The 26,088-nt window shown below is 41.2% G+C and overlaps 1 protein-coding gene across 1 annotated transcript; it reads right to left on the bottom strand.

Annotated features, from left to right (window-relative positions):
- Positions 1–444: 444 nt before the first annotated feature.
- On the bottom strand, positions 445–25,985 carry angptl1b (angiopoietin-like 1b). The gene is made up of 5 exons (XM_017720137.2): positions 25,769–25,985; positions 13,396–14,225; positions 9,997–10,190; positions 6,284–6,554; positions 445–3,691 (listed from the first exon to the last, which is right to left on the bottom strand). Exons 2-5 carry the CDS (start codon positions 14,177–14,179, stop codon positions 3,504–3,506), a joined length of 1,437 nt encoding a protein of 478 aa, XP_017575626.1. The 5' UTR covers positions 14,180–14,225; positions 25,769–25,985; the 3' UTR covers positions 445–3,503.
- Positions 25,986–26,088: the final 103 nt, after the last annotated feature.

Raw genomic sequence — 26,088 nt, 5'->3', positions numbered from 1 at the left:
CGCTGTAAATTGGTAAATAATTAGTAAAGTAGGGCGGCACGGTGGCTTGGTGGGTAGCGCTGTCGCCTCACAGCGAGGAGGGCCTGGGTTCGATTCCCCGGCCGGGTGACCAGGGTCCTCTCTGTGTGGAGTTTGCATGTTCTCCCCGTGTCTGCGTGGGTTTCCTCCCAAAGACATGCAGTCTGGCCAATTGGAAATGCTCTTTTCTAGTTTATGGTCTAAGGTGTTTTTCCACACATTCATTGAGATCTTACGCATCTCCTTCAGCTTTACAGACGTGCTGCTGCTTATTGTGAACTTTTTCAAATGTATCCCAGGCATAGTTTCAGTTATAAAGCTATGAAGAACCAACTGGTTGAACCAGTTTGCTGCAGCTCCACCCCGAGGCAGACCAGAGCTGCATCTCTACCTAGCTAAGAACACCAAAGACAGAAGCTCCCTGACTGTGGGTGAAGCAGCTAAACATTTATTTAGTTTATTTTCCCCCCAGAACTTTGAGACATTCAAGCGATCCAACAGATTAGGACCCCCTGGACACCCCCAGAACCCCATATATTTGGCACCTTGAGTGAAAGTAGCAATAAACATGAGCCTCAAGCTGACTTTTAACACCATTTAGTGGATTTAGGACATTTGGAATCGGCAAACTAACTGTTTACAAACACCTCAAAGTCAGAAGAAAGTAAGTCCTTCACCATTAAAAGATTTGAAGGAGACCCCCCCCCAGAAAAATGAGCAAATATGATGTTTTGTGGATGCTGGCATGCTGGTCATCCAGGATAACCATGCTGGGTGACCAGCTAAATCAGCATAAACCAGTTTAGACTAGCATGGAATTCATGCTGATCTGTGTTGGTGTTTCAGAAGGGAAGCTGGTGAATATGAAGCAAATCTCATCTTGGTGGTGATTGATTAAGTTTAAGATTAAGATCTTAAATCTCATCTTGGTGATGAGATATGCATTGATTAAGATTAAGATTAAGCGATTTTAAGATTAAGATCTTAAATCTCAGCTTGGTGGTAAGATATGCATTGATTAAGATTAAGATTAAGTGACTTTAAGATTAAGATTAAGATCTTAAATCTCAGCTTGGTGGTGAGATATGCATTGATTAAGATTAAGATTAAGTGACTTTAAGATTAAGATTAAGATCATAAATCTCATCTTGGTGGTGAGATATGCATTGATTAAGATTAAGATTAAGTGACTTTAATATTAAGATTAAGATCTTAAATCTCATCTTGGTGATGAGATATGCATTGATTAAGATTAAGATTAAGCGATTTTAAGATTAAGATCTTAAATCTCAGCTTGGTGGTAAGATATGCATTGATTAAGATTAAGATTAAGTGACTTTAAGATTAAGATTAAGATCTTAAATCTCAGCTTGGTGGTGAGATATGCATTGATTAAGATTAAGATTAAGTGACTTTAAGATTAAGATTAAGATCTTAAATCTCAGCTTGGTGGTGAGATATGCATTGATTAAGATTAAGATTAAGTGACTTTAAGATTAATATTAAGATCTTAAATCTCATCTTGGTGGTGAGATATGCATTGATTAAGATTAAGATTAAGTGACTTTAATATTAAGATTAAGATCTTAAATCTCATCTTGGTGATGAGATATGCATTGATTAAGATTAAGATTAAGATTAAGCGATTTTAAGATTAAGATCTTAAATCTCAGCTTGGTGGTAAGATATGCATTGATTAAGATTAAGATTAAGTGACTTTAAGATTAAGATTAAGATCTTAAATCTCAGCTTGGTGGTGAGATATGCATTGATTAAGATTAAGATTAAGTGACTTTAAGATTAAGATTAAGATCTTAAATCTCAGCTTGGTGGTGAGATATGCATTGATTAAGATTAAGATTAAGTGACTTTAAGATTAAGATTAAGATCTTAAATCTCAGCTTGGTGGTGAGATATGCATTGATTAAGATTAAGATTAAGATTAAGCGACTTTAAGATTAAGATCTTAAATCTCAGCTTGGTGGTAAGATATGCATTGATTAAGATTAAGATAAAGTGACTTTAAGATTAAGATCAAGATCTTAAATCTCAGCTTGGTGGTGAGATATGCATTGATACTGCCATGATCAACAAACCTAATGGTTTTCCTTGGAAACACTGTTTCCCTGGGGTTTGAGATGAAGGAAGGTATAGTAGAGGGTCAGAATATTAGTATTTATGCATCTGTTTCTTTTAAAGACATTAAATTGACTGCCTCTTCAGTGTAAACGTGAGCCTTACATGATCTAATATGGAGTTTTATGGGGTTTAATGTAGTACAGTACAGTAAGAATATCATTGATTTGCTAACTAGCTAGGAAAGCAACACTTGCCAAAAGGCCAGCTGCGGTAGAGTAGTCCAGCCGCTGAGAGAAACAAGGCCCTGAGTTAAATCTGTCAGGGGCTGAGCGGAATGACCAGCTGGAAACTGTACAGGGGATCTGAATGACCTGCAAAACTCTGAATTGGTGAAAAGAATAGGCACAGCTAGGAAGGCTAGATCTAGATCACTACTCCACACCATTGTTTGGGATTTTGTACAGATACATGATTTTATCACCATATAATTGGTATTTAAAATATGTTATATGTTTTATATACAATAAAACAGCGATGTCTTTAAGCTCTGACAGTGTTAGTGAGCATTTGCAGCATGTAAACAAAGGACAAACCCTGCCAATATGGCGGAACAATCCTGTAATGCAGCAAGACTTAACAAAGATTCTCTGCTAAAGACTCGGGACTCGATTCAGCCGCACACCCCAGAGATTCAACCCGAATGAGAAGACTTGCATTAACATCTCTGGTATTGTTTTTGGTATCTTAGTGATGTGCAGAGGTGGCATGTCCACTGGGGATGAGGGGAACATGAGCATGAACTTTCCACTTTTCAGACTCCAGTTTTCGTCACCCCTGCTTTCAAAGTCAGATTAGGAAATCGCTAAATTTGGCAGTTCTACTCATAATCCAGATGATGCATATATAATTAATAGAACTGCAGCATGCACTGACTCTCAAAGGGATCAGAAGTAGACTAAATCACTGATGTAGGGATATATGGATGCACCCATTCCATGGTTTTGGCGATTATGCTAGTAACAAGTTCTGAGAAGACACAGCCTTACAGGTTGAATGATACTATGGTGGAGCTCAAGGAGCAAAGAAATAAGGTTTCAAATCTTCAAAAGTGTCAAGCAGACAAATATCAAACTTCACAAAGGCCCGTCGTTTCTCGGAAAACCAAAACTCCACCCTTGGTGCAATGTGTAGAGAGGACATGTGCTTAGAGGATACACAGGGATGAGGAAGAACCTTTACAAGCTGAGCTCCATGTCCTGCTCATGAGGTCTGCCATCTGAGCTATTATGTACATTTAAAAACAGAACTGGGAACTGGACTTTTTCCCCCTCTCCAATGTGGCCACTTGGCCTCTGAATATGCTTGGAGAAGTGTAGCTATGTGGAGTCTTTGGCAGTGTTCGTGATTCAGTCAATGGGCCTGATCATCATGCGCACAGTCTTCATGGAGTAGAAGCCTCCACCGTAGTCGGCCCAGAAAATTCCATCCTGGAACTTGCTGCGATAGACTCCTCCGGAATACCACACTCCGTTCAGATTGGTCTGCCCACACGCGTTGTACCACCAGCCGCCTTTGTGGAAGTGAGCACAGTTACCTGCCAGAGTGTTGAGAGGAGATGGTTTGATGGACGGAGAGGGAGAGAGATTCAGAAGTCATATGAAAACCTTGACTTGAGAGGAGAAACACTGGGCCTCATTCTCCAACCGTTCTTAAGAAGATATTTCTTCTTAGAAACCCACTTATGCAGTTTTTCCTTATTTGGGATTTGTTCTTAGGTAAGAACAGGATCTACACACACTCAAGAGCACAAAGGTGGGAACAGTTCTGAGATTTAAGAACATGTTTTCCTTAGGAACCTTCTCAAGAACACATTGGTGAATGAGACCCATTGTTAACAGCTGTTAAAATTATTTAACATTTTTAAATTTTGGACAATTTTTATTGGGCTTAGGTTTACAGCATTTGGTAGACACACTTATCTAGAACGATGGTGATTTTTTACAGAGGTAGATGAAAGCAATGTTAGGAGTCTTGCCCAAGGACTCTTAATGGTATAGTGTAGGGTGTTTGCACAGGGAGGGGGTTGAACCTCCGTCTATAGAATAGAAGGAAGAGGTGTTACCCACTATACTACACTATACCAACCACAACAGATAGATGAAGGGATGCTTTTAAAAGGAGAATGTGTCAACCTGGATGTACACTCTAGTAAGTATCATACTGGCAGCTTAACTGATGTTCATTACCATCAGCAGGAGTACGGAGGGCTTTGGTGGCCCCCCACTGGCTTACCTTAGCTTTCTCAGTTCTGTGGTTAACCACCAAACATTACACTCGGTGTGAAAGGACCAATAAAAAAGCATTTCCACACCACGTTTTTAGGTCTTCCCTCTTTCTTGATGACATTCTTTAAAATAAATGTTCCAAAAATTGGATGCCATTGTAGAACTACGTCAGGTTCCCTAAAGAACCTTCCAGTGAATGGTTCTTTAAAGAGTCATATTTGTAAAAAGACTCTGAAGAATCTTGAAACAATCTGCAAATAATGTAAGGTTTCTAGGAACAGCCCTTAAATTAAAAAAAAAAAAAACATAATATCAAGGTTCTTGATATGATCTGGAAAGATCATATCTCCTTTTCAAATATAGTTTATTAGTGAACCAAAACTAGTTCTTCTACTGTATTAGTCAGAGAACCTTTTAAGGCTGACAAACCATGTCCATTTCTCCTGTTTAATCTGCTTTTCTCTGTTAATAACTCGATATCTCAGTGCAGTTGCCACAATTTAGAACATCTAAATTGAAAATTCTCACGTATTAATTTTGTGTCTTAAACTACTTTGTAAACACGAATAGGCAAATTTATATTCATATTCAATAGGCAAGTCATACATCAGTCACATTTTGGTCACTGCTTTGATGAAACAAACCAATAATCAGTGATTACTGGTCTGAACCGTGCTCTGAGTGCTCTGAGTGCTCTGAGTGCTCTGAGTTTGTGTGTTCAGTTAGGAAAAGTCACATTAGAACCAACAACGGAGGAAACCTCATCCATCTTTCCTAAAGTCAGAGGAACCCAGTAGTGCGTAGAAAACTCTGGTGTCGTTGTTTTTTCTTTTTTTTCCATTTTTCATGTTTCACAGTTGAAGACATCAGCTGCCATTTACACTGTGGGAATGTTTCATGGAGAACGGATCGATAGAAATGATCAAAAATGGATTTCTACTGGGAGCTTGTCTGTGCCAAACTTCAACTTGTTCAACTTGTAAAAAACACTTTCTTTTTTTTTGTATTTTTTCCAGTGTTAAATTTAAAATCCTTTTGATGTCATTTAGATTTAGAAGTATCATGAGTTTAATTTAAACTTTATAAAAGAAAATACTGTCTCAGGTTTTCATGTCGCTACTGAAACACAGGGTTTTAGTCTTATTTTAGCCACACCTCTGCATTTTTACATGGCCACCTGGTGAGCAGTTAGATCCCATTGTTTTAAGGCAACTGTGTCACAAAGTTTGAAAGTCAGCATTGTATCATTAAATATTATCACTACCGAAACACAGACTTTCTTCAAATAAGTCAACTTTTTTGTGTTTTAATTAAAGAGGATGTGTGTACAACTGTTCAGAACTATGTTTTTAAGTCATGTACTGGCTAGAATGTTTGAGTTCTGCTCAAATGATCTAAAATTGTCATTACCGAAACACACCTTTTCTGCAATTAAGTAAACTTTTTTGTGTTTTAATTCAAATAAGACGATTTTGTGTGTGTCCAACTGTTCAAAGCTCTGTTTGTGACTCTTGTACTGCCCTGTGTTTTGAGTTCTGCTCGAATGATCTAAAATTGTCATGACCTAAACACATATTTTCTGCATTTCATTCAACGTTTTTTGTGTTTTGATTAAACTATGATACTTTGCTGTGTGTACAGCTATTGAAAGCTGCATTTGATGGTCGTCTACTATTGGGTTCTGCTCAAATGACCGAAATGTGTCACTACCGAAACCGTCACTACTGAAACATTTGGTAGTACGATTGTTTTGTTAGTGACAAAATGGAATGTTCACTCATTTGTTTTAGTTAAATAAACATAATTTGGTAATTAGTCACTCAAAGCAAAAGAAGTCAGTTAAAAATCTGAAATGTGTTTTCAACTCATGAACCAGTTTGGTAGAATGGGTGGATGGTCACCTGAAAAGGTGTCCTTGTCACGGTCCAGGGTGGTGAACTGTTTGCCATTATGGCTGGTTAACGAATCCCCGGCGTTGCCCTGGTAGATGCCCAGACGCAGCCGGTACGATTCACTCTCGGGCTCCAGGTGGAAGCTGCTGTAGGCCGCGTAGACCTTCTTCTCCATCCAGTCCTGCATCTCCACCAGCAGCTTGTAGTCGCCCTGCTTGGCCAGATTGTAAATATTGTCCAGCCCCAACCAGTGCTCGCTGTCTATGTTGCCAAAGCCTTTCTGGAACAGGATGAAAAGGAGGGAGAATTTGTTTTGAGTAGTGCTGTGTTACACAGGCTCGGAAACGGGGGCTCGTTGCTGTTAGTAGGTCTTACTGACTATTTATTAGCCTCCTTTTGATGCCTGCTGAATTCGAAGAGTTCTACTGGCATGCGAACAATGAGATTGGTGAAAGCTTGAGTTACACAGAAATCGCACATATAATGAAACAGCAGGAGCTCTTTGATTAACTGCTGCAGAGCTGCTTCGAAATGTTCCGTCTTTAAAGCAAATTCCTGATTTGAAAACTGCTGAGGTCTCAGTCTACTCAACTTGTCCTCCAACCACACGTTTGGAATCGCGATGATACCGTTCACGTCCGTTTTGCGCAAGCGAGCGCAATTTGTGGCCGACATCCTTCCCAGAAAATATAGAAGTAACTTAAATCTATTGATTCAGAATGAGGTTTTCCTTTCGCGATCTGAATAATGACAAATGACTTGAGGTTTCTAGAGGCCTCTTTCGCTGCTGGGGGAGCTAGAAGAGCTAGCGGAGTGCTGAGCGTCAGGGTTTGGGAGAAAAATGGGGCGCCAGTTTTCTGGCAGAGCTGAACGGAACACTCAGTCAGGCATGTAAGCTTAGATAACGTCCATCTTTACCTCATAGTCTGATGCGCCGGGTGAAAATGAACCCGCAGTCTGGAAAATAAACACACACGGAGTGCTGTCCTCCTTTGTTGCCTACAGTTAGAGCCGTGAATCTCAGCTGCACGGCTTTATGACACAAGGATGTTGAAATGTATGGGAGTCAAAACAACAGGCCATTACATAAGCATATTTTTATGGCTGACTCATTCACGGTGCTGGGAAAACTAAAACGTCTGGTTTCAATGATTATTAGACTGTGGCAAAAAGCTGGTGAGCTCCCGAATGGAAAACTAGGACACTCCAGCAACTGACAATCAAGCCAGCCTCAAATCTCTCAGCAAACGGACCATCACGTCAGATGTATATTGTTAGTCAGAGAGGAATTCCACTCATTTCTCTAAATGTCAGCATAATTGTCCCATTAGGATGTTAATCTGAGTCATTCGGAGTGGTTTGATGTGTAATATTACACTCAAGAGAACCTTACCAAGCCAGATGTCTGAAGACTTTAATGCCTCTAAAAGCTCCTTCACTGAAAGTTATTACATGAAATGGCTGGGAACTCATTGCCTGATGCCTGAGACAATGTTTAGGATAGTCCTGAGAAACAAAAGCACATTTTAAAAACCCATTCATTTTAAATCTAAAACCTATGGAGAGGCACATGCAGGGCATCGTAAGCAGTGGTGCAGCACAAGTCATTCAGTTGCACGTGATAAGTAGGTCTCAAGTCTTGACACTCAAGTCCCGAGTCAAGATAGTCGAGTCTCGATTCAAGGCCCGGGTCAGTACAGGCGAGTCTCAAGGCGAGTCTCAAGTCAATAATCCTAAACAAGTTATTGAATGAAGGTAACAGTACTATAGCCTTTTAATGACAGCATGTAATCAGTGTATGGCTGTATATATCTTTATATAATAAATAAATATATATATATATATTATAATATGGGAATATTAGGCACGCAGGATTAAAATAAAGACAAGCTCAGCACTAAAATTAGCTCAGCCAACTGGAAGCAACAGCAAGTTTCAGTTGAATTCAGAGGACAACAGACACCAGAGTGACTGAGCTGAACACAGTTTACAGAAAAGAGCATTAAATAACGGTGAATGCTGAAACAGCTCCTTGTTAGAATTTTCCGTTCCACCTTAAATGGTGCAGCAGTTACGTTTTGGTGACTAACTGCTGCACCATTTAAGGTGGAATGACAAATTCCAATATGAAGCTGGTAAATAAAAAGGCAGCCTCAGCCTCGTGGTGAACGTTTTGCTTGTTTTACCTGCAGAAGGTGTTAAATTCAGTCAGAGAAGTTGTGCTTCTTTTGTTTTGCCGTCATGCTTTTTTTGTTTCTTGCTCACATTGGGTCTCCAGTCTTTCTGAGACAGAAGGCTGAAGTCTGAGTCAAAGTCTGAGTCGTTGGTGTCCGAGTCAGAGTCAAGTCACAAGTCTTTCTCGATTTTCTCTACAGTCATCAAATGCATGACTCAAGTCGGGCTCGAGTCCAAGTCGAACCCGACTTATTTTTTTCACCTTTAATATTATTTTAATATTTTATTATTACTTATTTCATACCTCCAAAATGACAGCTGCACCGTTGAAGGATAAAACCCTCTGAACTTTGAATGAAAATGACTCTTTTTACCACCTAATTCTGTAGCATTTCTACATCTTTTCAGAATAAAATGTGAACATGCTGTAAAGGACAGCTGGTATTTCCTTCCGCCCGAAGACTGCTGGGATAGGCTCCAGCATCCACCCGCGACCCTGACGGAGAAGCGGCTTAGAAAATGGATGGATGGATGGATGGATGGAACAAAAAACAACAAAAATGAAGATACAAAGTTGTGTTCCAACAGTGAGGACATTCAGAAGACCCGTTTAGGTTCACTGGTGGTTTTGGAGAGTAAACAAATTGGCTATATTTGTGCTGTGATCCCTGGTTCCCATCAGCACCGCTGGAAAGAAATCAGAGCTTGTTTCTCTACAATGAACCATTTAACTTCAAACCACTCTGAATGACTTTGTTTATGTTTCTGAATGACAGAATTCCTCTGAGGGATAAAAACAGTGGCTTTCCAGTCTAGCGACTGAGTATCTGTTGTTACCAGACATGCCATGGCAATCTGTCAAGCTCTCAGAGCTCCGTGTCAAAAGATGGAGTGGTAAAAAGAGTCTGGTCAAATCTCAGATCAATGCAGTATGTGGTCTGGAGAACTGAATGCAATGTAGTATAAACACCACAAACAGATTCCCATAGAAAACAAAAAAAGAAGAGAAAAATCACATGTCAAGCAGGAGGAAACCCTACTCTCATGTGGGAATCTTCAAAATCTGATAGCTTTGTTTTTAATTCCTGCTTTCTAACTGTGGCGCACCAGTTGAAACACAGTGCCTATTGGCAAGAGATTCCGGGTTCGATCACCAGTGATGCCACAGCCATACGTGGCTGAGAATCAAAGCGAGGTGGGTGGGATTTCCCCACAGAACCGCTCTGAATGGCCTTGTTTATGTCTCACTGTGCAGACACTTTGAAAAGTAGTTCCATCAGTTCTCAAGCTGTTTGGACAAGTAAGTGAAAGCTTAGCGCTGCTGTCGGAGGAAAACCTTGCATCTAAATTTCATGAAGAATGGACCAAAAGAAACGGCCCAGAAAGAATTGCCAAGATGTCTGGTTCCACTGACTTGCATTAAAAGCAAAGTCATTTTTTTCCTTCGCCTGCAAAGTTTCCATTTTGGAGATCAGAGGTTTTCTTCCGACAGCAATGTTATAGGAATAAGCCAAACGCATTGATCGATCAATGGAGCTCCATTTCACCTTATAACTCTCCCAGTTCCTGAAAAAGTTGACAGATCCATCCTTCCTCCTCTGAATGATGGTCCAGCCTCCGTTGTCCAGGTCATGCTCGCACCAGGCCTGGAACGGCCTCTCGGTCCCATCCGGTTTCAGGAGGTACATCCCGCTGGTATCGTGGCCAGCCTGTATCGCGTGGAGGCAGTCACGGAAAGGACCTCGAAAACCAAGGAGAGGAGAATAATGAGAACGGGCACAATTTAATACGCATTTAAAAGCTGAAAGGTTTTGAAAAGAGCGGGTTGTTTATAAGGAAAATGTAATTATTGTGTTTCCCGTCAGCCTTTACATCTCAGCCATTAAGTGTGTTAAAGTTAAATCTTTCATCCGGCGCAGAGGGCGAACAGCAGGCGGCTGGGCTGTAAAAACAAACAGACGCGTTGTACTTGTGGTCTGCTTGTTTGAAAAGCTGCGCTGCCTTCTTGGCGAGGTGACCTAGCACAGATATCATGTTCTTCGTGGTCAGTTGGACCGAGAAAGCCAAGATCTTGAAACATGTCTTTAAAAATGTGCAGGATCTATTTTCTTTAGGGCCGAGATGTTGAAATACATTTGGACTCCAGTTTTATGAGTAGAACTGCAGAAGGTGTAGATATTTCTGCTGATTGGTGAATATTCTCTGAAACGGGGTCTGGTTGATTTTTACAGCGGGGAACCCTCAGAGCCTTCCAGTCCTTCAGAGGAGGCTGAATGATTTCTGGGAACTGCAGGTCTATAACTGAGTTTTCTTCAATTGAATCATGCTTGAATTTACATTCAGTGTCATTGTTCGATTTCAGGGGGAAACAAAAAAGGTCAAATTCTTTAACCACCTAGTGTAAAAATGTCCAATCAGGTTTTGTTTTTGTTTTTTGTTTTTTTTTTTTTGTGGTATCTAGATAGTCAGGCCCAATCCCATTTCTTATTTTTATCCCTACCCCTTGTTTTGAGTGACACTGTGCCCCTTGGATCTGAGTTACAAGGGATAGTGGTTGAAATCTTCACCTACAAAATGGGACGCTCAAACAAAAAGGACATCACTTCAATAATTGGCAACTAGCGCTGCTCTGTAGGCGACCCTGCCTGTCTTCAGTGACAGCAGAGGAGGGTTCAGCAACCTCAGTGCTGGGCTTTAGTTACATTTAGGGCATCATATGCCTTTAAAGAGGGGGGATGGCAAGTATTTATCATTGCCCACCCCTAATTCTTCAGTGAAATGAAACTGAAGTCAGTTATTTGCCAGGTTCTTGTTAAAATGTTCAGGTTACACCTTAAATGGTGCAGCAGTTATGAGGCCTGAGGCTCCATTTAAGGTGGAACGGGAAGCTCAATGCTCTAGCTAGCTAGAGACATCAGCAAACTACTAGTGATTTTTTTCTGCTTGTTATGAAGAAAAGAGCCTTAATGCAATGAAGTGATATTCAACTAAATTAAAACTAAGATTTTCATTAATTTTTTAATGGAATTTGTGGTTTTCTTTGGTCACTCACTCAGTCATCTTGTTGGTTTTTCAACCTCTGTCTGGAGAGTCATGCAGCCCTAACGCTTCACCCTACCCCTCTATCTCAACAAAATTCGGGACGCCCTACCCTTAGACGTGAAGGTGCAAAACAGAGGTGTAAGGGCTCAGTGGTAGGGGCGAGAGGTGAAATGGGATTGGGCCTTACAGCCGTATGAGCCGTCCCATTGGTTAGGACTCAGGAACTGGATTAAAGGCCGTACGTGTTAGATTAGCTATCAGCATAATTAGGAAGTGACGGTGAAATCAACCAATCACGTTTTGATCTCCAGTGGGTGGAATAAATTATGCGAGGAAAGAACGCTAGGCCTTCTGGAAGTTCTAGATACATCCCTGGCTGTGAATAAACTCAATTTCCCCTTATACCATCCCAGGTTTGTTAGGCTTACCTATTAAGTTATCCTGTTAACATGTTACGTGGCGAGTTAAGGGCTACACAACTAGCAACAATGAAAACGAAGGGCTGTGTTCGCGCTTCAGTCAGACAAAGCACTGATTCAGAAACTAGATTCTACACTATTACAGTTTGATTTACAACGTTTGCTTAACTAACTAGTTTTCTCACTGAGGTTAGGCTAGTGTGCTAAGTGGGTTCCTACTGAAAAATCTACACCTCGTTGTTCCCTGTACGACCATAAACCCCATGACCTCAGGAAACCTTTTGTAAGTTGCCTTAATGCATCATATTTAAATATGGAATATCATATAAAGAATTGAACACAGGACCCCTGGAACATAGAACTCTTGGAATAGTGGACTCTGGGAACAATAACTCTAGAAGCATAAGGCCCTGGGAACATAGAATTCTTGGAATAGTGGACTCTGGGAACAAATAACTCTAGAAGCATAAGGCCCTGGGAACATAGAACTCTGGGAAACATAAAACTCTAGAACTGTGAGGCACTGTGAGCATAGAACTCTGAGAACATAGAACCCTAGAAACATAAGGCCCTGGGAACATAGAACTGGAAACATAAAACTCTAGAAATATGAGGCCCTGGGAAAATAGAACCCTAGAAACATAAGGCCCTGGGAACATAGAACTCTTGGAATAGTGGACTCTGGGAACAAATAACTCTAGAAGCATAAGGCCCTGGGAACATAGAACTCTTGGAATAGTGGACTCTGGGAACAATAACTCTAGAAGCATAAGGCCCTGGGAACATAGAATTCTTGGAATAGTGGACTCTGGGAACAAATAACTCTAGAAGCATAAGGCCCTGGGAACATAGAACTCTGGGAAACATAAAACTCTAGAACTGTGAGGCCCTGTGAGCATAGAACTCTGAGAATATAGAACCCTACAAACATAAGGCCCTGGGAACATAGAACTCCTGGAAACAAAGAATTCTAAAAATATAAGGCCCTGTGAGCATAGAACTCTGGGAACATAGAACTCTAGAAACATAAGGCCCGGGCACAATAGGACCCTGGAAATATAGCATGCTAGGAAAATAGGGCCCTGGGAATGTAGAACCCTGGGAACCTAGGACATTGGGAACACGGATATGCTCCAAAAATCTCATAGGAGTGCTCACAGAAATGAACCTTTTAACTAATATATATATGTTTACCTTTGTTTCAGCATTTAAGACCTGAAAACCTCACTACACATTGTGGTCATGGTTGGTCAAACCACATTATTTTCTCATAGAGAATAGCTTAACTTCTTATAAATTATTATCGGCTGGCAGATGATCTCAATACCATCAAACATCAGCAGTTTCCCCAAGTCATCCCAGCCAACACACTGAAAAGAGTAGAAGAACACCCAGCTAGGTAGGAGGAAATGCCTTCTGCTACATTAGACTGGTGAAGTGATTTTTAAGCCACACATGTTTAACTCATTGCTATTTCTGATCTACCTTCTGAGCTGAAGTTGCCATCTGGAGGTTGTTTAGCTTCCAGGGTACTCCCAGTGGGTTCTGGGCCCGCTCTGGAGCCCCTGTCCCTGGGGAAAGACCGACTGTGATCCCTCTGAATCTCATTGGAAAGACGGGGCACATGCACTGGGATGTTCTCAGGAACAACCTGGACCAGCGGTGGGGCAAGTGGCTCCTGCCTGCGACTCCCGTACACCTGCAAACACCTCTCCTCCAGAGCACCAATCAGGACGGACTGGTTATTGACAACTGAGGCAAGGGCAGAGAACCGTACCTCAAGCTCCCTGTAGCGAGCAGAGAGGCGCAGCGCCTCGGCTGTGGCGTTGAGGATGCGGCCCTCCAGCTGCGCGATCTCCAGCGAGTTGTCTCGCTTGCGGATGATCTCGTGCAGCAGCTGCATGTAGAGTTGCGTGACTCGTGAGTTCATGTTGCGCGACTCCTTCCGCAGAAGCTTCATCTCACTCACCATGTTGCCATCCACATCCACCACCATCCGCAGAGTGTCCATCTCACGCCTCTGCTTGGACAGCAGCTCACGCACATCCACTATGTCCAACCGTGTCACACGGTCCTTGTCGGGAAGTGCTGGTCCGCGGCTTGCACAGATGGGTCCTGTGATCTTCTGCTCGGGAACAAGGAAGGTGTATGAGCACTTTTTAGGAAGCCCATCGTCCTCTGAGCCCCTTCGTCTCCGAGACAGGCCCATGCTTTCACTCAATACCCAGGCGCAGAAGAGTGCACACAGTCTCCAGCCGCTGGGACCCATGGCAATTAGTCTGGCTGATGCTGGCAAAGTAAGCTGGCAGTGTCACCTTAAAAAAAATTAGGCACATGAGTCATGACAGATTGTCCCTCCTCACATTTTCATGCAGCTTTTTCCACAGGATTCAAGAGATTTCTGTACCAAGAAACATCTGTATGGAGACAAAACTGTGGTCAGTTGCAGCATACCAAGAATCTGCAATCACATCCTGGAGTTACCCCCTCCCAGATGGAGAACCCCTACCTCAGGGTATCACATCTCAGGCTAGAGCGAGGGTTATTTAGTCCACATTCTATGGTACAGCTTTCAAGTGCTATTCGCCATTCTCTCACGCAAGGTGTCAAGCTTACAGAAAGCTTATACATCTGACTTTGGAGGTGAAATGCAATTACCCAAAAATGTCGATTAGCCAGAAAGTTTTTTAAATTTACAATACAGATGCAAAAAGTACAGTACTGACAATGAACAGGAGAACAGCAGCATAAAACACATTAGAATTAGAAAAAGAAGAAAAACTGAATTGAGGGAAATATCACACAGGCTAGGACAGCAGGGCAGAACAAGCATACATATTACAGGTTTCGTGAGCTTAACAATGTTTACTGGACTTTAGAGTTTCAAGATAATACCATCTAAGCGTTGGCCCTATCATCAGGAGATCGCAGGTTTGATCCCTGGTGATGCTACAGCCATCTGTATCCACTAATCCAAGAAAGTACAACTGGCCTCGCTCTCTCAGCATGATGCTAGTCAGCGCAGGTGTCTGTTGGCTGACGTAACAGGTCTGGCGGTTGGCTCTTTCCTCCGAGCACGTTCGGCTGTCCAATGTCAATGTGTTAGTTCGAGAAGATGCAGTGGCACTTCACAAGCCTCTGCTAGCCTTCAGCCTCCTAGTGCTGGTAGCATAATGTGATTGGGGGAGTCCTAACTAGTGGGTGGAATTGATTAAATTGGGAAGAAAGTTGGGAAACTTCAAGTTTCAAGATAATGACATTCTGAAAAAACAAAGTTTGGATTTTCTTCAGAAAATTTCCTGGCGTTAAAGATGAACTGTTTAAGTATTTTTGCTAAAATTGTATGAAGTAGCACTAATCAGTCAGGCTAAAATACGGTAAAATATGAGAGTCACTCAGTAAAGCCTGAAATAGTCATTTAAAACTGGGCAGTCGTGGGCTGGAGGTTAGGGAACTGGTCCTGTGACCGGAAGGTTACCAGTTCGATCCCCAGTGCCGACAGTCCATGACTGAAGCGTCCTTGAGCAAGACACCTAACCCCCCAATCGCTCCCCGGGCGCTGTGGATAGGGATTCCCACCACTCCGGGCAAGTGTTCTCACTGCCCCTAATATGTGTGTATTCACTAGTGTCTATGTGGTGTTTCACTTCACGGATGGGTTACATGCGCAGGTGGAATTTCCCAGTTTGTGAGATTAAACAAGTATCACTCAAGTCAGAGGTGTATTAATGTCACACACACAGGCTCAGTAAGAATGACTGGCTCAATATTCAGGTCTCAAATGCAAAATCAGCATTATACTGATGACAATAGTAGATAATTCAACAATTTTTATATAAATTCTCTTTCAATGCACTCGCAATCATCAGATTCATCCACCCGGGGAAGGGGTCCAAAGCACAACCCATGTTACAAAATTTTCTTCCAAACAATGCATGCAATTACACATGTCCACCAGAGAGGTCCCCAAATCCCCAAATCTTACATAGTGCAGCTTTGAAATGGTGTTTTGTTATAAAAAAAAAGAACAGATTGTTTACATACACTGCGTTTTTTTATTGAGGTCATCTAAGACTGAAACAAGAGTGGTGCAGCTTAACTTACTCTACAAAAGATGAACGATTTAAGCACTGTTTGTGTGATGGCGACAGGTTTGGTGGTCTACCAGGCCTTGCACGGTTGTTAAAAGTGTATTTTAATGTTTTTTTTGTCCTTACGCAAGTGAAATATTTTATGTCTCCACATAAATATCTCAGGAAAAATGAGTGCATTACACTTAATCCCTGTTTTGACTTGCAACTAAATAAATGAAGTGTGGTTTCTGTATTATGCAGAGCGCTGTACATTATCAATAATAATGAAATAAAGGATTTCAGCAGTGCCGCAGCCCAGTGGTTGAGATCTTAACCTCATAACCACTTTAACGTCATAAACCTCTTAACCACTTTAACGTGGATGAGAAGTCCAAGCATTCTGACTTGATTTGCGAGTGAACTGCTTGACCTCTCTGCTTACACATTCCACCACAGCAAACAAACCTGCAGACTAAACATTAAGTGAACAATGAAAAACTGTTGTGTCTGCTGATGAATGTTCTACAGAATTTGCAAAGCTTGGATTTCTTTTTCTGTTGTAAATGGCGACATCTGTAAGCTGTATATTGTCTGAAATGGAAAGAAGCAGCAGACATATATGCATGAATAATGCATCTGCAGGCTCTGTAATCTATTTTTGTGAGCCAGGACTGTGCATTGAGGTAAATGGTCTTGAAGGCACAATGAAAGGCACCTGGATCATGTGTGAAAGAGCCTCGCCAATAGACGCTTTCTACCACTCGCTCGTCCAGGAGTAAGTCTAGCCAGTACCGTTGACAGCTCTTAGTTGAAAAAACGAATGAGGCGAGCCCAACCGGCCAAATCCCACTCCGAGGGTGTCGATGTAGCATGTTGGGAAAATTGCTGTAATTGCAAGCACTTGACAGATGTAGAAATGGGCCGACTGTGCAAAAAATTAGCACAGCAGAGGCCCCACTCCACTGACCTGGCACAGTTAAATCATCAGCAGAATTAAGCGAAAGCCATGCGCTTATACACAACCTGGCAGAAAAAAACGAGTAGCCTCTGTTTCAGTGGTTTCGTGAAAATATCCAGGCCGTTCAGCTGTCTGAAAAGATATAATGGGAAAGAATTTGGTTCATTTCCCAGTCCAAAATCACGGCTGTGGTGAAACTCCCCACTTCATCATTTGTCAAAAAGAAGACAGTGACAGAGAAAAACAGGCTGATTCTGCTACTATTAGAAGTCTCAGAAAATAAATAAGGTCTCTTGTATATCAATGTAGTCAGCACACTTCACTTGATCAAACTTCCTTACTTCACTGGCAACATTTGCATCCAAAATGGATCAACATGAAGCCTTCAAACAACTTTCATTTACTGTTTGAGACGTTTAAGTGTCCCATTTCTCAGCAACTCATTAAAATGTTTCTTTGGCGGTTTATGGACACATTTCATAACACGGCTCTCCATGATGTCTGTGAGGAAGTTCAGACCATCACATCTCCCATCTGTAGTGTTATAAACAAACTTCTTCTTAGTAATATAACCTGAAAACTAAAAAGGGGGGTTCAAAATGACTGCATAATTAAAAGGGTGAGATGTAAACAAAGTGTTTCAGGGTGGATTCATACTGGGTCAGAATTGTTTACATTGATGGTGATGGGGACCAGATGTCTGAAGACTGTACTGCCAGACGTTGTTACAATAAATGGCTACAAATACACGATATAATGTGTGAGACATTGTTGTGTGAAAGTTGTGAGATAACTTTCCGTCCACTATAAATAAGTTTTTTAATTTATTTACGGTGGAGGTGTACATGTAGAGCACGATAAGGCAAGATTTGTTTCAGGTTTACACCTATTTTACCATCATCAGCATTACATATAAAAACTTACAAGACACAAGTAGGTTTATTGGATGTTTTGGAAAGTAATTAAAATAAACTGGCTGATTTGGCCACTCTACCAAATTATTTCAAAAAAGTATTCGGACCTTAGAGATTTACAAGGATTATGTTGTGATCTATTTAAACTCAAGGCATTAATTGAGAGAGTAAGCTAAATATACACTAAATTTCCAAAAGTATTCCGTTGCCCATCCAAATCATTGAATTCAGGTGTTCCAATCACTTCCATGGCCACAGGTGTATAAAACCGAGCCCCTAGGCCTGCAGACTGCTTCTACAGACATTAGTGAAAGAATGGGTCGCTCTCAGGAGCTCAGTGAGTTCCAGCGTGGTGCCGTGATCGGACGCCACCTGAGCAGCAAGTCCAGTCATGAAATTTCCTCACTACTAAATATTCCACAGTCAACTGTCAGTGGAATTATAACAAAGTGGAAGTGATTGGGAACGACAGCAACTCAGCCACGAAGTGGTCGGCCACGTAAAATGACAGGGCAGGGTCAGCGGATGCTGAGGGGCATAGTGCGCAGAGGTCACCGACTTTCTGCAGAGTCAATCACTACAGACCTCCAAACTTCATGTGGCCTTCAGATCAGCTCAAGAACAGCGTAGAGAGCTTCATGGAATGGGTTTCCATGGCTGAGCAGCTGCATCCAAGCCTTACATCACCAAGCGCACAAAGCAGGTCCATAAAGACATGGATGAGCGAGTTTGGTGTGGAAGAACTTGACTGGCCTGCACAGAGTCCTGACCTCAACCCCATAGAACACCTTTGGGATGAATTAGAGTGGAGACTGTGAGCCAGGCCTTCTCGTCCAACATCAGTGTCTGACCTCACAAATGTGCTTCTGGAAGAACGGCCAAAAATTCCCATAAACGCAGCTGTTATAGCTGCAAAGGGTGGGCCGACATCATATTAAACACTATGGATTAAGAGTGGGACGTCACTAAAGTTCATATGCGTGTGAAGCCAGGCGACCGAATACTTATGGAAATATTGGGATGTATCTGTCCAAAACCCTAATCCCTAAATTGTCACAACTGAAACATTTAGTAACGTTTTGGTGCTGTTATGATTGCCGTTATGAGTTTAATCCAGTCAAATGCCTGAAAAGTGCTTTTAACTCTGACTTTGATCCAGTTTATTGCATTGATCCATATTTGTGCTGTAGACATTGTGACTCCTGGTTCCTATCACCACCACTTTAAAGACATCTGAGTCTATAAGTTTCTCCACAGCAAACTATTTCACTCTGAATGAGTTTGTTTCCTTTTCTTAGTGAGGCTCTTATTGACACATCCTTTCAGACCCATAGCACTGAGTGGTCTTCTCACAGTGGAAGGATGGAGAGAAACACCTGTGGATGTTTTCAGATCTGAAGCAGCTTGATCTTCTCCTCTCTCTCAGAGATGAAAGCTTTAAGTGCTGTTTATCTGATAGGGGCAGTTTTAGTGTCTACCAGGTCTTCCAGGTGGCTGTTAGGAGGCACATTTTCTGTAGACTGTCCGTGAATTTTTCGAACTCCAGTTTAGGAAACTCCTGTTTTTTCACTTATTTTCCTTTGACTTCCCTCTTCATGGTGCAAGTGAGTTATTCAGACGTCTGAAGACTTTACTGCCAGATATTCTGGCCTAAAACACATTTTTTTATCTGTTCTTGGGGGACGGATATAAGCAGGTCGTTATAAGGCGAGAAAGGCCCCAAAGAAAATACTTTTTTTTTCAGATTTATGTCTGTTTTAACTATGACATCATTACCCCTAAAAACTTAGAAGAAGTGTAGGTTTACTGGACATTTTTGACAGTGAATGAAATGGCTATATGGGCCATTTGACCAAACTATTTAAAAACCATTTTAAAAATTATTGAAAATTCAGACCTTAGATGTTTACAAGGACTTGCCTCTTTATTGTGCAAGTGGGTTATTTATCTTATATCACTTTGACTGGAAATTACATCAAAAAGATAATAAGTTCAACGTACACTCACCGGCCACTTTATTAGGCACACCTTGCTAGTGAAAGGTTGGACCCCCTTTTGCCTTCAGAGCTGCCTTAATTCTTCGTGGCACACTTTCAACAAGGTGTTGGAAACGTTCCTCAGAGATTCTGGTTGGTTATTTGAGTTCCTGTTGCCTTTCTATCATCTGGAACCAGTCTGTCCATTCTCCTCTGACCTCTCACATCAACAAGGCATTTCCGTCCACACAACTGACCGCTCACTGGATATTTCCTCTTTTTCGGACCGTTCTCTGTAAACCCTGGAGATGGTTGTGTGTGAAAATCCCAGCAGATCAGCAGTTTCTGAAATACTCAGACCAGCCCGTCTGGTACCAACAACCACGCCACGTTCAAAGTCCCTTAAATCCCCTTTCTTCCCCGTTCTGATGCTCGGTCTGCACTTCAGCAAGTTGTCTTGACCACCTCTACAGGCCTCAATGCACTGAGTTGCAGCCGTGTGATTGGCTGATTAGCTATTTGGGTTAACAAGCAACTGAACAGTGTATATAGCACCTTTCACAAACCCAAGGACGCTTTCCATAGTCTCAAGAAAAAAATCAAGGAAAGTAAAAAGAAAGAAAAAAGGAAGGTTTTTAACAGGGATTTGAAGGCAGACTATGAAGAGCAGGACATAGGATGGCCTCTGACTTTTACACCGGACTGCACATACACCAGCAGTAGTTTATAAGACTGAGCACTGCAGAACTGTAACAGAAAGCCGTCCATCATTCACAAACATGATGGAGTGTTTTCTCCTTAGCACTGTTGAAGCCGGAAGCGGGATAGTGTAATGTGCTGGGAGTTGGGAAATGAAGGAGCAGCGATTATTCCGTCCCAAGGAGCTTAATATAGGAGTCATATTGCTCTCTTAGCTTGGAAGGCGGGATGGGGGGAAGAGAGAGGTAGAAGGGGGAGGGCAGGTGATTGGGAACCAAGTGTAGATCTCTTTTTATAAACACCCTGTCGCCTGCCAGTAGCCTTCCAGCATTAATCAGACTGAGCAGGACTTTCCTCTGAGGAGCTCGGCTGTACGTGTGTGGAGGAAATGGCTTGTGTATAAAACCATCACCCAGGGCTCACAGACGTAATCCCCCCTGGAGGAACACTTACAGACTGCCTGATACCGGCCAAGACCCCCCTTCACTCACTGATCCTTCACAGATACTCCGTAAGTGTTTCAAAGCGGTCACACTTTCTAAACAGTACACTCAAAAAAAAGGGTTCTTTAGTAACGGGAATGGTTTTATCTAGAACCATTTCATGCTTAAATGGTTCTTAGCATGGTGTAAATGTTCTGATTGATGGAAAATGTGTTATATACAGTTCTATACAGAACCTTTTGGGGTTCTATAGCACCAAGAAGTTGTCTTTTCTATTGTTATGATGTCAAGCTGGTAACAATAGAAGAACCCTTGTGTTGATACTGTATATAGAACCATTTTCAAAAAGGTTCTATATAGAACCATATAAAACACACTCTCCATCAATCTGAAGAACCTGTTCACCATGCAGAGAACCATTTAAACATGCATGAGTGTTCATGGTTCTATATCAAACTTTTTGGGGTTCTATAGCATCAAAAAGCATTCTTCTATTTTTATGACGTCTAGCTGGCAATAATAGAAGAACCCTATTGGTGATATATGGAACCATTTTCTAAAAGGTTCTATACAGAACCATATAAAAGCCTTTCTCCATCAATCTGAAGAACCTTTTCACCATGCAGAGAACCATTTGAACATGCATGAGTGTTCATGGTTTTACACAGCACCTTTTTGGGTTCTATAGCACCAAAAAGCGTTCTGCTATTTTTAGAATGTTAAGCAATAAAAGAACCCTACTGGTAATATATAGAACCATTTTCAAAAAAGTTCTACATAAAACCATATAAAACACATCTCCATCAATCTGAAGAACCTGTTCAGCATGCAGAGAACCATTTAAACATGCATGAGTGCTCATGGTTCTATATCAAACTTTTTGGGGTTCTATAGCACCAAAAAGCATTCTTCTACTTTTATGACGTCTAGCTGGTAACAATAGAAGAACCCTATTGGTGATATATGGAACCATTTCAGCTCCGTCAAACTGAAGAACCCTTTAACAATGCAGAGAACGCTTTAATCATGCAAAGAGTTCTTACTGTTTTCTTTACAGAAGAACCCTTGAAGACCAATCTGTTTTAATTGTGTGCTTCTAAACAGAACCATCCCAGTTACTAAAGAACCCAAGAAGAACCTTATTTTATAGAGTGTATCTAATATTCCAAGCATATTCCTCACATTCCTTTCCAGTCTCGTCTCAGACTCGACTCCTATAGTGTCTTGGTATTGATTCGGGCTGGATGTGTCCAGGTCTCGGTCTTGAGTCTGACTCTAATCTAGTGCTCTTGTCTACAACACTAGCAGTAACTGCTCCAACGTGAGGTTCAGTTCCTGCTGTAATTGATGAACAGTCCTACAGTGTTACTGTAATATAAGACAGTATAATCCCTCTTCTCTGAACTATCTAACAGTATGAATTCAAGCATTCGCTTCCAGAGTGTAGATGATAGATTTGCCCACTTTGCATGTATCTTCACATGTTGCACTACATGGTGTAGCAGAACTGAGGACCCTCAGAGAGCTCAGAGCTCACATTCGAGCACATATGAGCTTCACACTAGAAATACAGTGAGAAAAACTGTGCAAATACAGCATCTAGCTGTATATTAAGGTATGAGTGCACTAACATTTTTACAGTGTTGCCAATTAGGACAAACACCATTTATAACGAATGCCAGGATATCTGCTTTACTCCGAACACACGGCCAGTTATGCAGATAAAAATAAGAACCAGCTGATGTTGTTTGAAAACCCAGGAACTAACCGCTAGAAACAGTTCGTGTAAAGTTTAAAGGGTTGTTCCTAAACGTAAACTGAGGTCTGTATCGGTGAGGGTGGTGTCTCTGCCTTCAGCACGGAGATCCAGCAGCATTGAGTCAAAGAAAGACTTTGAGCTTGTAAAACGACGTTCACTGATGTTTGTACTGAAGTTTGAGTTGTGTTTGAGCTAAATACACGTAAATCAGTCACAAACGCATAAAATATTTGGAATATTTAGAAAGGATTTTTGAATTTTTGTGTATAAAATATCGGCATTTGTAAACGAAATGTTGTAAATGTGATTTACACCGTGTCCGACCGGAAAATCACATGAGAATTTTGAAGTTCCCAGTGTGACAGCGGGAGTTTTTCAGCGTGACAGTACAAATCTGTGAAAGCGTCTCTATTTCTGTTTGTGCGAACCTTTCACAACTGCAAATTGTCGACCCTGTTTTGACGGCAAATTGATGGACCAATCGGAAAACTTGAACCGGTCCAATCAGAAAGCGAGTTTAACTTATCCAGTCACAACCCTGACTGGTTGCTGTCAGTCAACGCTTTGGTGAGCTGTTGGATCCCATCTCTAACGGCTTGGCCTGACTTCATGTCTTTGGACTGTGGGAGGAAACCCTTGTGGACACAGGGAGAACACAGAAAGGACCCTCATCGCCCGGCTGGGAATTAAAGCCAGGCCCTTGTTGCTTCAACATAACTTGCAAAGAAGAAGAGATTTGAAAGAAAAAGAATCAGTTTCGGTGCGTGAAATCAAGCGCAGGTGACCAGCACCTCATTTTCCTATCATTTACGTTAATAACGCACTAATTTAGGCTGATATTTCAACCAAACGCCAGCAAAATGACAGCATTCAACAGCTTTTGAACCAACTGCTGGGTTTGAAGGTGGAGTTTGAGGTCGAGCAGTTAGTGCACTGCTCCCCCTACTGACCAAACTTTATAGCGTTATAACTGCAACCACTGGAAAGACTAAAATGTGAAATGAACAAAAACGTCTTAGTTTTTAAGGCAGTAGAATGATGTGATTGTACACTGTGATTATTTTCCTAAAATGACAGATGTCAGTAGAATCTACAAAAGCATAGTTTAATGTCTTTAAATGAAACATGGAATAATTACAGCATTTGTTTATATCAGTCTGCAGGTAAAATTTGTCCATCCACTTTTGCAGTAGAAAGCCGTGTGCACAAATGATTATTAATTTTGTAATATTCTATTTTTATTCACATTGTTATTGGCCCCCTTTATCCCTTAGGCTTTCCGGGGGGGTTATTTCACCACTTTCAATGGCCGGTTCTTCATAATTCAATCATTATTGTAAGTGAGATGTGAGTGGAAATAATCTTTTTTAAAGTTGTATAATAGTCTACATAATGTTCTAAACCCTTTAATCCCCCCAAACCATCTAACCAAGCAAACCTTTGTTGTCAAGAGTGTTTGTCAGATTACACATGGATGGTGAATGGGTTCTACAGGGCGACGGCTTCTTCTGTTTTTCATTTTGAACTGACTGAAAAGTCACTTGGTAAAACAAAATATGTCACGTGCAAAGATTTTCTCAATTAAAACCATGAACAGAGGCCTGGGGCTTTTCAGCGTCTGCCTGAAACCTGAGTCACGGCTCCGTTTCTAACCAAATCCATGTCTGGCTCCATCAGCACACTACACAGCTTCGAGGCCAGTAAATGTAGTGCCTTTGACTGTTGAATGTGCTTTTCACAGCAGTTAACAAAAGACTTTCGCTACTGTCAGTGTACTCTGACACTAAACTCACAGAACCATTAATCTTACACTTTACACTAATCTCATAATCTCACAAAAGCCACAGTGTCAACTAACAACGCTGATATGGAGCGAATCAAACCATCCTGAAATAAATCAAACCGAACTGAATTGAACTCAAATAAACTGAACTGATTTGAGGCGATCTGAACTTGGCTGAGCTGAACCGAACAAAACTGAACTGAACGGAATAGAATCGAATTGAATCAAACTGAACTGAAGTGAAATGAATTGAACTGAAGTGCAGCTCTGCGCTGTGCTGAACTCATCAGAACAGAATTTAACAGAACTACAATTAACTAAACAGACCGGAACAGAACTGAATCAAACTAAAATGAAATGACCTCAACAGCTACTGAAAATTTCAGTTACTGAACTGAATAAAATGAAATGAACAGAGTTAAACTAAGCAGAACTGATCTGAATCAAATGAACTGATCTGAACTGAATCAAGATGGACTGAATTTAAAGAAACTGAACTGAAATGACTATGAATTTAAATCAATCTAATTAAAACTAAAATGTACTGAATTGACTAAATTGAGTTTAAATAAAAATAAATGATCTGAACTGAACTGACCTGAACAGATCTGAATTTAATTCAGTCTAGTCGAACTAAACTGAACTGAACTGAACTGAACTGAATTCAGTTGAAATGAAATAAACAAACTGAATTCAATCAGATCCGTGAACTGAATTGAACTGAATCAAGCTGAATTGAACCAATCTGACCTTCAGAGCCTTTCTGAACTGAACCAAACGTAACTGAATGAGATAAAATTGAACTGAAATTAAATTCATTGAACTGAATTGAACTGAATATGAAAATGAATGACTAATACACTTTAAAATGCTGACAAAGGGTAGAACATTATGAAACATTTATCATAACCCTGTACTGTGATTTACTGTGTTATACAGCAAATGAAGCAAGAAACACATCTTAAGACTTTGGTGCTGTAAATTAAACTAGAAGAAACTCTAAGAAAAGAAAACAACGCTTCCCAACATGAAACGCTCTCTGGAGTGCACAACAATTGTGTGTCCAGTTCACGGCAGCACATTTAGTTTTACTTTAAACACAACCAGTGTGTTCTCTTATTAAACAGAGGAGGCGTGTTTCATGTATCTAACACGAATATGGTCTAAATTCATATTTAGTTTATTATATCAATTCATTCAATTATCAGCCAATGTTCACTGTTAAGGCAGCATTAGAGGAATATGGCTCTTACCTCAGTGAGCTCTTATAGAGGAGGTTACCTCTGCTCTTGGGTTTGCGCTCAGCTTCATACATCCAGCAGCACTCTGAGCCCAGCTCTGTCCGTTTAATACTGCTGATGAGGAGCTCCTCCGCTTTTTATGGCTGCATGTGTGTGCGCTGCTCGTGTGTGCATTCAAACACCTCCATGATGCCAGAAGCAGCCAAGGCTGGCCTGAAGGCTTTGGGGTTTTCCAGCATGTGCGCTCACCATTTTAAAGCGGCTCTCCCCTGTTTAAAGAAGAATACGACTCCACCTAACATCTGCCATTTAATACTCTTCACCCACAGCCT

This window comes from Pygocentrus nattereri, chromosome 2 (assembly GCF_015220715.1).
Source record: "Pygocentrus nattereri isolate fPygNat1 chromosome 2, fPygNat1.pri, whole genome shotgun sequence".
NCBI classification, from domain to species: domain Eukaryota; kingdom Metazoa; phylum Chordata; class Actinopteri; order Characiformes; family Serrasalmidae; genus Pygocentrus; species Pygocentrus nattereri.
The sequence above is the reverse complement of the archived record's forward strand: the minus strand, read 5'-3'. Positions and strand labels throughout refer to the sequence as shown.

What these genes read in the sequence shown, in the direction of transcription:
- angptl1b (XM_017720137.2), bottom strand. Translation starts at nt 14,179, where the DNA reads ATGGGTCCCAGCGGCTGGAGACTGTGTGCACTCTTCTGCGCCTGGGTA. An exon ending in TGGCAACTTCAGCTCAGAAG is followed by an intron (nt 10,191 to 13,395) that starts GTAGATCAGAAA and finishes TTGGTTTTCGAG; the next exon opens with GTCCTTTCCGTGACTGCCTC. An exon ending in TGACAAGGACACCTTTTCAG is followed by an intron (nt 3,692 to 6,283) that starts GTGACCATCCAC and finishes ACACTCTGGCAG; the next exon opens with GTAACTGTGCTCACTTCCAC.